Source organism: Pteropus medius, unplaced genomic scaffold (assembly GCF_902729225.1).
Source record: "Pteropus medius unplaced genomic scaffold, Ma_sr-lr_union100, whole genome shotgun sequence".
Classification (NCBI taxonomy): domain Eukaryota; kingdom Metazoa; phylum Chordata; class Mammalia; order Chiroptera; family Pteropodidae; genus Pteropus; species Pteropus medius.
Window position 1 is genome coordinate 3,163 of NW_024341179.1, and position 12,932 is coordinate 16,094.

Here is a 12,932-nt window from a genome sequence, read left to right on the forward strand (position 1 = left end):
TGCGTCCACACTGGGTGAGGGTCTGTGGGGCCCTTTTGGACAGAACGTCTGTCTCCGTGCAGGGCAAACATGGCTTTGCCTCTGATTCTGCCTTGTGGACGTTCCTTGGCATCACACCCTGCATACTGCATACTGACTCTGCCTTGTGGACATGCCTTGGCATCACAGCCCAGCCCGATTCCTGTGCCCACCCACAGCTCGGGGACCAAGGACGGGGGAGATCCGGGACCAATTCCTTGCTCCCGGTGCTCCCAGGACAGCTGCCAGGGGATTTTTCCACACAGGAGGGCAAGCGACAATCAGGCAGAAGGTCAGCTCCTTGCCAAGGAGGCTGGAGCTCAGGGCGAGCTCTTAACCCCGCTGTGCAATGGGACTTTTCTGGGGAGTACGGCCATGCCTGAGTCCCAACGCACCAGCCACTTAGGGAAGAGTGCCTGTCCAGTGACTCATTCCCTCAAGGAAGGGGACCTCGATTTCTCAGGAAATCCTTGCGATGATGGGGATAAAACACCTTGTTCTCGGTGTTCGAACGTACTGGGAAAAACCTGCGGGATGCTAGCTCCCTGTTACAGGCGGACATTTCTCCATGATCCAAAGGCACTTCTCAGAGCGATTCCATTTCAGACACTCCTCTCAAACCCAAGATACACACCATCTGTCCAGTCTGGCAGACGCCACCTCCCAGTTTCATTATAAACAACCCCCCATGAGAAAAGCACGCCATCCCAAAAGCCCCAAACTGCCCTGGCTCGGCCCATTTACACTGGAGTGCTCGCCCCTGGAGGCCTACCACATCTCCCCTTCTTTGGCTTGTTCTAGAGGACTTAGGGGGCACCTCGGCACCTTCCTTATAACGCTGCAGGCCCTACACAATCGCTCTGTGCGGGGGTCTCTCCTGCTTATCCTAGTCTCCCCACCACCGGCACAGGGCCTTCCAGAGGACAGGGGCTCAGTGAAAGTCTGGGGAATAAATGAACCTCTGAGCCCGCGTCTTCTCTGTTCCCGTGAAATGCCTCCCACTTTCTGGAACGAACCAAGCAGATCCAGCTATATACAATTGTTTCACAGAATGGCGGACGAGAAAAGAGAAGATGCAGGAATTAACAAGGTTTTACTTTTATTTCTGTATTTCTTGACCACCTTCGATTTACTGCTGAGTTCACATTTCCATAGATATCCTGTTCCAATGTCATGTGAACTAGTTCAGGATCACAAACTAGAATGGAAGGTGCCCCTATTTGTGTTACACAATAGCAAAACTCTCACTCTTGAACAGGTTAGTGAAAATACATGTATGGTCAACGTCATGCACAAACTTAGATGCTATTCATTTTAAACCTTATATTAAAAGAAATAAAATTTGAAAAATTCTTATATTTAAGAGAGATGAATTTCTAAATTATAATGGGACCCTAAGATAATACTACAAATTTTCCCCTAATTTGCGCTGGCCCCAGAGGCTCTCTCCTCAAACACAGACTGAAAAATAGGCCTCGCTTCATGCCCAGCAGGAGAAGATGACGGACGTGGGCCTGAAAGGTGCCTGTCTGCAAGTGGGGCTCAGGCCTCTTCTTCCTGATCACTCAAAGCCTCTTCAGACAGATTTGAGAAGAATCTGGGATTCTTACTTTTGAGATTGAGCAAATACTCTAGGACCTTCATTTTGCTGGTTTCAGCATGGGCCCTGGGACCCCACAGGAACTCGTAGCGAGCAGGATCGCTGTTGGCAACCTGCCGGTACACCACATACTGTTCCCGCACCCAAACACTGGTGATGAGCTCCCTGGGCTCCCCATAGATGCAATGCTCCCTTCCATCATACAGCCCCATGACATTCAGGGCTTTCCAGACTTCCTCCTCAGGGGCACAGTCACCCTCCAGGAGGATCAAGCACAGGATCGTGACCAGGAGGCCCGTCTTGGGCATGCTGTGCCTACCGCTCACCATTCCATCGTAGGTGAGGCCCAGCGTGGTGACCAGGAAATAAACGTTGTTGCTGGGGTCGACTTCTTTCACCTCAATGCCAAAGAGCACCTGCAGGCACTGCGAGGCTCGGCTGAAGATCTCAGGGAAGTGGTCCTGGTGCTCCTTGATGACACAACTCAGCATTTCTGACTTGGTGGCCGGCTCCTTTGTGCGATACTTTAGGAGAAGGAACACCACCAGGTCGACCATCTTCAAACGCAGTGCCTCTTTCTGTGAGGACTCGGGATCTTCGGGGTCCTCCTTGGTGCTCCTCCCCACCTCATCTTCGTTACTGGGGCACTCTTTCTTGGGCTGGCTCAACGGAACGGCCTCCCTGGCAGTGGGGGAAGGACAGGCACCCTCTAGGCTCTGGGGAGGACTAGATGCCACCCCAGCAGCAACTTCCTCTGGGCTGTCTAACAGGACAGAGGAAGAGGAAGATAAGGAGGAAGAAAGGGATACAGCCTCCTCCTCTTCCTCAATCCCAAGCACTTGCTCTTCTAGCAAGCCCTGTCTCTGTCTTGGATCCACATAATCTTCCCCCTGCTTGGAGAGCTCATTCATCTGACTGAGAGGCATGGTGACTGTTGATGAGACAGCGACAGAGGAGTGTGGGCGGACGGTGGTCGGTGGGGACCCACGCCTGGGGGAGAAACAGAGTGTGAGCGACCTCACCTGAGAAATGCACCTCAGGGCTCTGAGGAAGCCGACTTACAGGTCTCCTCTTTAGGGTGCTCTCGGGCCTCACAGCACTCTCCTGTTTGGGCGTCCCGTCCGCTAAGAACCTGAAGCAACAGGTGAGACGGCTCCTCAGGGTGCAGCTGGCACGGTCTATGCTCGTGGGCTGACAGTATGGTGGGTAGATTTGGAGACTGTGGGGTCTCCTTTCCTGGGCTGTGGGGGACCCACTGGGTACACATTCAGGGTGGGCACCTCACCTTACTTCCTGGCACGGCCTGGCCTGCCTCTGCTCTGCGACATCAGGACACGGACCTCCGACCAAGGCCTGCACCTACTGGATCCAGCAGCCCCTGCAAGACAAAACCAAGGGGGACGTTAACGTGCAGATGTCCAGCAAAGCCTGGGGCCCCAGTGCTGTCAGGAGAGGGTTCCAGACTCTGGGAGATACCCTCTCTTCCGGGAAGGCGGTCCTCTCCTTGCTCGTTCAGGGTGCCCATGTTTCCCCCACCAGGGCCTGGCCTCCTGCCCCTGCTGGCCTGAGGCAAAACATTGAGAACTGGTACACGCATCTCTGAGACGCAACGGAAGGAAGTGCGGGACCTCACATCTGACGGCACGTGCCCAGAGCCTCCCAGGGGGCAATCAGGGGTCAGTGAAATGTTAGATCCACTGATCCTGGGACATGGTCCCATCGTATGTCTCCTTGCAGGTCCTAGACAACACCTTCCTTTACTGAGCCCACTCTACTTAAAACAAGGCCTCCTCTCCATTAGACACCGGAAGAGGAAGTGATCGGAGCCGATCCAAACACTCTTCCCAGTTGCCCCACAGCTCACAGAGCAGGCAGGCCAGGCCTGGGCTCCCAAGTGTTCCGGTTCCCCTCAGTCCTCACCTGGATTCCTGCCAGGGCCTGAGATCCCGCCCATGCCGACCTGAGTCCAGGCCTCAGACCAGGGCCCTCCCCTCCCTGACACCACCTTTTCGGACTGAAGAAGTGCTCGGCTTCGCAGCACTGACCAGGGATTCCAGGGCTGAGGGTCAGAGCAAGGCAGACTTCTGTGGGGACCCTCGTTGTTCTGGGGTGAACTCACTCTCCCTCAGGGTCATCACCTTGATTCTTAGCAGGATCTGGTCCTCCTCTCGCTGTGGACCGGATGTCGCTTCTGGGGATGGGCTGATGTCCTCACAGACCAAGGTCCTCACCGCCCTGAGAGCTCTGAGACAAAAATGAGATGAGGCCGCAACTGTTCCCCCGTCCACTGCCCCAGGGTCACCCAGGACCAACAGCGGGCTGGCCCATCTTTTCTGGGGCAGAGGCCCTTTACATTGTCCAGCAGAGTCTTGTCTCTATTTCTCCCTGGTTCTGGGCTGACTCTCTACTGACCCGATTTCACCCTATGTTACTGTCCTTAATGACAAAACCTCACAGGAAGCGTGTCACAAACGCAAAGCATGTCACATCCAGTTACCCCTGTCTGGGGCCTCCCGGATGAGGATGGGGATGCCTAGGTGCTGTGGAGTCTCATTCTTTCTCAGAGAGTGGGTAACTACAGTTCTCCCCAAATAAATGTTCTCACCCTTCTAATCCTGGCAAAACCTCGACTCCTCTATTCATGACTGGAAATCATCCCTTCCGAACTAGGCCCACACATTTCTGAAGACCCTGGGAACGTGAGGGGGAACCACCTCCGCACACCCATGTCATGGGGCTCCTAGGTCTGCCAGCAGCACAGAGTGGGTTTCGGTGGGTCCCCTTGGTCTGGGGTCATGGTAAAATTGGTCCACCCCTAGCTACCCCTGTTACTCACGGAGGGCCTGGGCCCTTTCCCTTCTGCTGCCCTGAGGATGCGGAGGGGAGGCCAAGGCACCATGTCACTTAGATCCCCATGCAATGAGGAAGCGGGGGAGGAGTCTCCTTCAGACTTCCTGCCAGGACTCCCACAGTGGACTACAGGGGTTTTCTGGTATATATTGCGGGGAGCGTTTCTGCCTAGTGTGGAACCCCCAGTCTTACTTCAGTGTACTCACCTTGAAGCCTCTAAGGCCTTGGACTCGGCACCCCACACACCAAGACCCTCATCTCACTGAGACCTGTGAGGTGGATTTCAAGACACATCATTTCTTCTCCCGTGCCCCTAACAACCCAGCTATGTCATTGGGACCTGAGCCCACTGCTCCATTGTTGTCTGGGAGGGTGGGGCCCTCAAGCCTGCCTCAAAGCCCACACTGTGTTTACTGGCAGGGCCTGGGACCCCTCTCCTTGTTGACCTGTGTCCAGCTCCATCAGGCCAATGCTCTCACCTCCCTTCCCCTCAGGCAGAAGCATAAAAACAACCAAAGACACCCCCTTGTGATGAGGTTCCTCTGTGCTGATGGCAGGGACAGGGCACAGTGGGGCCTCTTTAATGTGTGCAGGGGGCCTCCTCCACCCTTCCCCAGTCCTCACCTTGGATCTTGGCAAGTCTGGACCCACTTCCTCTGCCTACCTGGAGGCCGATCCCTCAGACCTCTGGTGCCAGCGTCCCTTCTCCTCCCTTAGGGTCCTCCCCTTGACTCCCAGCTGGACCTTGGCCCACTCCTTTGTCCCCTTGAGACCCTCCTCCTCATACCAAGTCCCCGGTCTTTCCCAGACACCGAGTTGGAAACCAGGACACGCTTCACGTGCTCATGCCACCCTGACTAACTGTCCTTAATGAGAAAACCTCACAGGATGCGTGTCACAAAGGCAAAGCGACATGAGGACACGGACCTCAGACCGAGGCCCGCACCTACTGGATCCAGCAGCCCCTGCAAGACAAAACCAAGGGGGACCTTAACATGCAGATGTCCAGCAAAGCCTGGGGCCCCAGCGCTGTCAGGAGAGGGTTCCAGACTCTGGGAGATACCCTCTCTTCCGCGAAGGCGGTCCTCTCCTTGCTCGTTCAGGATGCCCATGTTTCCCCAACCAGGCCTGGCCTCCTGTCCCCTGCTGGCCTGAGGCATAACACTGAGCACTGATCCATGCACCCCTGAGACGGAACGGAAGGAAATGTGGGGCCTCACAGCTGAATGCATGTGCCCAGAGCCTCCCAGGGGGTCAACGAGGGGTCACCGAAGTGTCAGGTCCACTTATCCTGGGACGCGTTCCCATCATACGTCTCCTTGCAGGTCCTAGACAACACCTTCCTTTACTGAGCCCACTCTACTTAAAACAAGGCCTCCTCTCCATTAGACACCGGAAGAGGAAGTGATCGGAGCCGATCCAAACACACTTCCCAGTTGCCCCACAGCTCACAGAGCAGGCAGGCCAGGCCTGGGCTCCCAAGTGTTCCGGTTCCCCTCAGTCCTCACCTGGATTCCTGCCAGGGCCTGAGATCCCGCCCATGCCGACCTGAGTCCAGGCCTCAGAACAGGGCCCTCCCCTCCCTGACACCACCTTTTCGGACTGAAGAAGTGCTCGGCTTCGTAGCACTGCCCAGGGTTTCCAGGGCTGAGGGTCAGAGCAAGGCAGACTTCTGTGGGGACCCTCGTTGTTCTGGGGTGAACTCACTCTCCCTCAGGGTCATCACCTTGATTCTTGGGATCTGGTCCTCCTCTGGCAGCTGTGGACGGATGTAAGCTCGAGGATGGAGGGCTGATGTCCTCGCAGACCGAGGTCCTCACCGTCCTGAGAGCTCTGAGACAAAATGAGATGAGGCCGCAACTGCTCCCCCTTCCACTGCCCCAGGGTCACACAGGACCAACAGCGGGCTGGCCCATCTTTTCTGGGGCAGAGGCCCTTTACGTTGTCCACCAGAGACTTGTCTCTATTCCTGCCTGGTCCTGGACTGACCCCCTACTGATCTGGTTTCACCCTGACTAACTGTCCTTAATGAGAAAACCTCACAGGAAGCGTGTCACAAAGGCCAAGCATGTCACATCCAGTTACCCCTGTCTGGGGCCTCCCGCATGGGGATGGGGATGCCTAGGTGCTGTGGGGTCTCATTCTTTCTCAGAGAGCGGGTAGCTACAGTTCTCCCCAAATACATGTTCTCACCCTTCTAATCCTGGCAAAACCTCGACTCCTCTATTCATAACTTGAACTCATCCGTTCTGACCAAGGCCCTCACCTTCCTGAAGACCCTGGGAACGTCAGGGGGAACCACCTCCGCACACCCATGTCAGGGGGCTCCTAGGCCTGCCGGCAGCACAGAGTGGGTTTCGGTGGGTCCCCTTGGTCTGGGGTCGTCGTGGTAAAATTGGTCCACCCCAAGCTACCCCTGTCACTCACAGAGGGCCTGGGCCCTTTCCCTTCTGCTGCCCTGAGGATGCAGAGGGGAGGCCAAGGCACCATGTCTCTTAGCTATCCACGCAATGAGGAAGCGGGGGAGGAGTCTCCTTCAGACCTCCTGCCAGGACTTCCACAGCGGACTGCAGGGGTTTTCTGGTATATATTGCGGGGAGCGTTTCTGCCTAGTGTGGAACCCCCAGTCTTACCTCAGTGTACTCGCCGTGAAGCCTCTAAGGCCTTGGACTCGGCACCCCACACACCAAGGCCCTCATCTCACTGAGTCCTGCGAGGTGGACTTCAAGACACATCATTTCTTCTCCCGTGCCCCTAACAACCCAGCTATGTCACTGGGACCTGAGCCCACTGCTCCATTGCTGTCTGGGGGGGTGGGGCCCTCAGGCCTGCCTCAAAGCCCACACCGTGTTTACTGGCAGGCCTGGGACCCCTCCCCTTGTTGCCCTGCGTCCAGCTCCATCAGGCCAATGCCCTCACCTCCCTTAGCCACTCCTCGGGTAGAAACATAAAAACAACCAAAGCCACAGCCTTGCCATGAGGCACCGCTGTGCTGATGGCAGGGACAGGGCACAGTGGGGCCTCTTTAATGTGTGCAGGGGGCCTCCTCCACCCTTCCCCAGTCCTCACCTTGGATCTTGGCAAGTCTGGACCCACTTCCTCTGCCTACCTGGAGGCCGCATCCCTCAGACCTCTGGTGCCAGCGTCCCTTCTCCTCCCTTAGGGTCCTCCCCTTGACTCCCAGCTGGACCTTGGCCCACTCCTTTGTCCCCTTGAGACCCTCCTCCTCATACCAAGTCCCCGTCTTTCCCAGACACCGAGTTGGAAACCAGGACACGCTTCACGTGCTCATGCCACCCTGACTAACTGTCCTTAATGAGAAAACCTCGCAGGATGCGTGTCACAAAGGCAAAGCGACATGAGGACACGGACCTCAGACCGAGGCCTGCACCTACTGGATCCAGCAGCCCCTGCAAGACAAAACCAAGGGGGACCTTAACATGCAGATGTCCAGCAAAGCCTGGGGCCCCAGCGCTGTCAGGAGAGGGTTCCAGACTCTGGGAGATACCCTCTCTTCCGCGAAGGCGGTCCTCTCCTTGCTCGTTCAGGATGCCCATGTTTCCCCAACCAGGCCTGGCCTCCTGTCCCCTGCTGGCCTGAGGCATAACACTGAGCACTGATCCATGCACCCCTGAGACGGAACGGAAGGAAATGTGGGGCCTCACAGCTGAATGCGTGTGCCCAGAGCCTCCCAGGGGGTCAACGAGTGGTCACCGAAGTGTCAGGTCCACTTATCCTGGGACACGTTCCCATCATACGTCTCCTTGCAGGTCCTAGACAACACCTTCCTTTACTGAGCCCACTCTACTTAAAACAAGGCCTCCTCTCCATTAGACACCGGAAGAGGAAGTGATCGGAGCCGATCCAAACACTCTTCCCAGTTTGCCCACAGCTCACAGAGCAGGCAGGCCAGGCCTGGGCTCCCAAGTGTTCCGGTTCCCCTCAGTCCTCACCTGGATTCCTGCCAGGGCCTGAGATCCCGCCCATGCCGACCTGAGTCCAGGCCTCAGACCAGGGGCCCTCCCCTCCCTGACACCACCTTTTCGGACTGAAGAAGTGCTCGGCTTCGCAGCACTGACCAGGGATTCCAGGGCTGAGGGTCAGAGCAAGGCAGACTTCTGTGGGGACCCTCGTTGTTCTGGGGTGAACTCACTCTCCCTCAGGGTCATCACCTTGATTCTTAGCAGGATCTGGTCCTCCTCTCGCTGTGGACCGGATATCGCTTCCGGGGATGGGCTGATGTCCTCACAGACCAAGGTCCTCACCGCCCTGAGAGCTCTGAGACAAAAATGAGATGAGGCCGCAACTGTTCCCCCGTCCACTGCCCCAGGGTCACCCAGGACCAACAGCGGGCTGGCCCATCTTTTCTGGGGCAGAGGCCCTTTACGTTGTCCACCAGAGACTTGTCTCTATTCCTGCCTGGTCCTGGACTGACCCCCTACTGATCTGGTTTCACCCTGACTAACTGTCCTTAATGAGAAAACCTCACAGGAAGCGTGTCACAAAGGCCAAGCATGTCACATCCAGTTACCCCTGTCTGGGGCCTCCCGCATGGGGATGGGGATGCCTAGGTGCTGTGGGGTCTCATTCTTTCTCAGAGAGCGGGTAGCTACAGTTCTCCCCAAATACATGTTCTCACCCTTCTAATCCTGGCAAAACCTCGACTCCTCTATTCATAACTTGAACTCATCCGTTCTGACCAAGGCCCTCACCTTCCTGAAGACCCTGGGAACGTCAGGGGGAACCACCTCCGCACACCCATGTCAGGGGGCTCCTAGGCCTGCCGGCAGCACAGAGTGGGTTTCGGTGGGTCCCCTTGGTCTGGGGTCGTCGTGGTAAAATTGGTCCACCCCAAGCTACCCCTGTCACTCACAGAGGGCCTGGGCCCTTTCCCTTCTGCTGCCCTGAGGATGCAGAGGGGAGGCCAAGGCACCATGTCTCTTAGCTATCCACGCAATGAGGAAGCGGGGGAGGAGTCTCCTTCAGACCTCCTGCCAGGACTTCCACAGCGGACTGCAGGGGTTTTCTGGTATATATTGCGGGGAGCGTTTCTGCCTAGTGTGGAACCCCCAGTCTTACCTCAGTGTACTCGCCGTGAAGCCTCTAAGGCCTTGGACTCGGCACCCCACACACCAAGGCCCTCATCTCACTGAGTCCTGCGAGGTGGACTTCAAGACACATCATTTCTTCTCCCGTGCCCCTAACAACCCAGCTATGTCACTGGGACCTGAGCCCACTGCTCCATTGCTGTCTGGGTGGGTGGGGCCCTCAGGCCTGCCTCAAAGCCCACACCGTGTTTACTGGCAGGCCTGGGACCCCTCCCCTTGTTGCCCTGCGTCCAGCTCCATCAGGCCAATGCCCTCACCTCCCTTAGCCCCTCCTCGGGTAGAAACATAAAAACAACCAAAGCCACAGCCTTGCCATGAGGCACCCCTGTGCTGATGGCAGGGACAGGGCACAGTGGGGCCTCTTTAATGTGTGCAGGGGGCCTCCTCCACCCTTCCCCAGTCCTCACCTTGGATCTTGGCAAGTCTGGACCCACTTCCTCTGCCTACCTGGAGGCCGATCCCTCAGACCTCTGGTGCCAGCGTCCCTTCTCCTCCCTTAGGGTCCTCCCCTTGACTCCCAGCTGGACCTTGGCCCACTCCTTTGTCCCCTTGAGACCCTCCTCCTCATACCAAGTCCCCGGTCTTTCCCAGACACCGAGTTGGAAACCAGGACACGCTTCACGTGCTCATGCCACCCTGACTAACTGTCCTTAATGAGAAAACCTCACAGGATGCGTGTCACAAAGGCAAAGCGACATGAGGACACGGACCTCAGACCGAGGCCTGCACCTACTGGATCCAGCAGCCCCTGCAAGACAAAACCAAGGGGGACCTTAACATGCAGATGTCCAGCAAAGCCTGGGGCCCCAGCGCTGTCAGGAGAGGGTTCCAGACTCTGGGAGATACCCTCTCTTCCGCGAAGGCGGTCCTCTCCTTGCTCGTTCAGGATGCCCATGTTTCCCCAACCAGGCCTGGCCTCCTGTCCCCTGCTGGCCTGAGGCATAACACTGAGCACTGATCCATGCACCCCTGAGACGGAACGGAAGGAAATGTGGGGCCTCACAGCTGAATGCATGTGCCCAGAGCCTCCCAGGGGGTCAACGAGGGGTCACCGAAGTGTCAGGTCCACTTATCCTGGGACACGTTCCCATCATACGTCTCCTTGCAGGTCCTAGACAACACCTTCCTTTACTGAGCCCACTCTACTTAAAACAAGGCCTCCTCTCCATTAGACACCGGAAGAGGAAGTGATCGGAGCCGATCCAAACACTCTTCCCAGTTGCCCCACAGCTCACAGAGCAGGCAGGCCAGGCCTGGGCTCCCAAGTGTTCCGGTTCCCCTCAGTCCTCACCTGGATTCCTGCCAGGGCCTGAGATCCCGCCCATGCCGACCTGAGTCCAGGCCTCAGACCAGGGCCCTCCCCTCCCTGACACCACCTTTTCGGACTGAAGAAGTGCTCGGCTTCGCAGCACTGACCAGGGATTCCAGGGCTGAGGGTCAGAGCAAGGCAGACTTCTGTGGGGACCTCGTTGTTCTGGGGTGAACTCACTCTCCCTCAGCGTCATCACCTTGATTCTTAGCAGGATCTGGTCCTCTTCTCGCTGTGGACCAGATGTCGCTTCTGGGGATGGGCTGATGTCCTCACAGGCCAAGGTCCTCACCGCCCTGAGAGCTCTGAGACAAAATGAGATGAGGCCGCAACTGTTCCCCCGTCCACTGCCCCAGGGTCACCCAGGACCAACAGCGGGCTGGCCCATCTTTTCTGGGGCAGAGGCCCTTTACGTTGTCCACCAGAGACTTGTCTCTATTCCTGCCTGGTCCTGGACTGACCCCCTACTGATCTGGTTTCACCCTGACTAACTGTCCTTAATGAGAAAACCTCACAGGAAGCGTGTCACAAAGGCCAAGCATGTCACATCCAGTTACCCCTGTCTGGGGCCTCCCGCATGGGGATGGGGATGCCTAGGTGCTGTGGGGTCTCATTCTTTCTCAGAGAGCGGGTAGCTACAGTTCTCCCCAAATAAATGTTCTCACCCTTCTAATCCTGGCAAAACCTCGACTCCTCTATTCATAACTTGAACTCATCCGTTCTGACCAAGGCCCTCACCTTCCTGAAGACCCTGGGAACGTCAGGGGGAACCACCTCCGCACACCCATGTCAGGGGGCTCCTAGGCCTGCCGGCAGCACAGTGTGGGTTTCGGTGGGTCCCCTTGGTCTGGGGTCGTGGTAAAATTGGTCCACCCCAAGCTACCCCTGTCACTCACAGAGGGCCTGGGCCCTTTCCCTTCTGCTGCCCTGAGGATGCAGAGGGGAGGCCAAGGCACCATGTCTCTTAGCTATCCACGCAATGAGGAAGCGGGGGAGGAGTCTCCTTCAGACCTCCTGCCAGGACTTCCACAGCGGACTGCAGGGGTTTTCTGGTATATATTGCGGGGAGCGTTTCTGCCTAGTGTGGAACCCCCAGTCTTACCTCAGTGTACTCGCCGTGAAGCCTCTAAGGCCTTGGACTCGGCACCCCACACACCAAGGCCCTCATCTCACTGAGTCCTGCGAGGTGGACTTCAAGACACATCATTTCTTCTCCCGTGCCCCTAACAACCCAGCTATGTCACTGGGACCTGAGCCCACTGCTCCATTGCTGTCTGGGTGGGTGGGGCCCTCAGGCCTGCCTCAAAGCCCACACCGTGTTTACTGGCAGGCCTGGGACCCCTCCCCTTGTTGCCCTGCGTCCAGCTCCATCAGGCCAATGCCCTCACCTCCCTTAGCCACTCCTCGGGTAGAAACATAAAAACAACCAAAGCCACAGCCTTGCCATGAGGCACCGCTGTGCTGATGGCAGGGACAGGGCACAGTGGGGCCTCTTTAATGTGTGCAGGGGGCCTCCTCCACCCTTCCCCAGTCCTCACCTTGGATCTTGAGTCTGGACCCTTCCTCTGCCTACCTGGAGGCCAGTCCCCTCAGACCTCTGGTGCCAGCAGTCCCTTCTCCTCCTTAGGAATTCCTCCCCTTGACTCCCAGCTGGACCTTGGCCTCCTTTGTCCCCTGAGACCCTCCTCCTCATACCCAAGTCCCGGGTCTTTCCCAGGAGCCACCGGTTGAAGCCAGGACCGCGCTTCCGCACGTGCTCATGCCACCCTGATAACTGTCCTTAATATAGAGAAAACCTCACAGGATCGTGTCACAAAGGCAAGCGACATGAGGACACGGACCTCCAGACCCGAGGCCTGCACCTACTGGGTCAGCAGCCCTGCAGGGCAAAACCAGGGGGACCTTAACATGCAGATGTCCAGCAACGCCTGGGGCCCCAGCGCTGTCAGGAGAGGGTTCCAGACTCTGGGAGATACCCTCTCTTCCGCGAAGGCGGTCCTCTCCTTGCTCGTTCAGGATGCCCATGTTTCCCCAACCAGGCCTGGCC

General features: G+C 57.2%; 1 protein-coding gene across 1 annotated transcript; it reads right to left on the reverse strand.

Annotated features, from left to right (window-relative positions):
• Positions 1-1,258: 1,258 nt before the first annotated feature.
• Positions 1,259-7,878, reverse strand: LOC120592396 (melanoma-associated antigen 8-like). Its single transcript, XM_039850024.1, has 5 exons — positions 7,841-7,878; positions 3,757-3,862; positions 2,904-2,996; positions 2,681-2,750; positions 1,259-2,608 (listed from the first exon to the last, which is right to left on the reverse strand). Exon 5 carries the CDS (start codon positions 2,542-2,544, stop codon positions 1,561-1,563), a length of 984 nt encoding a protein of 327 aa, XP_039705958.1. The 5' UTR covers positions 2,545-2,608; positions 2,681-2,750; positions 2,904-2,996; positions 3,757-3,862; positions 7,841-7,878; the 3' UTR covers positions 1,259-1,560.
• Between the last annotated feature and the right edge of the window lie 5,054 nt (positions 7,879-12,932).

Coding starts and splice junctions, on each gene's coding strand:
- LOC120592396 (XM_039850024.1), bottom strand. CDS start 2,544: ATGCCTCTCAGTCAGATGAATGAGCTCTCCAAGCAGGGGGAAGATTAT.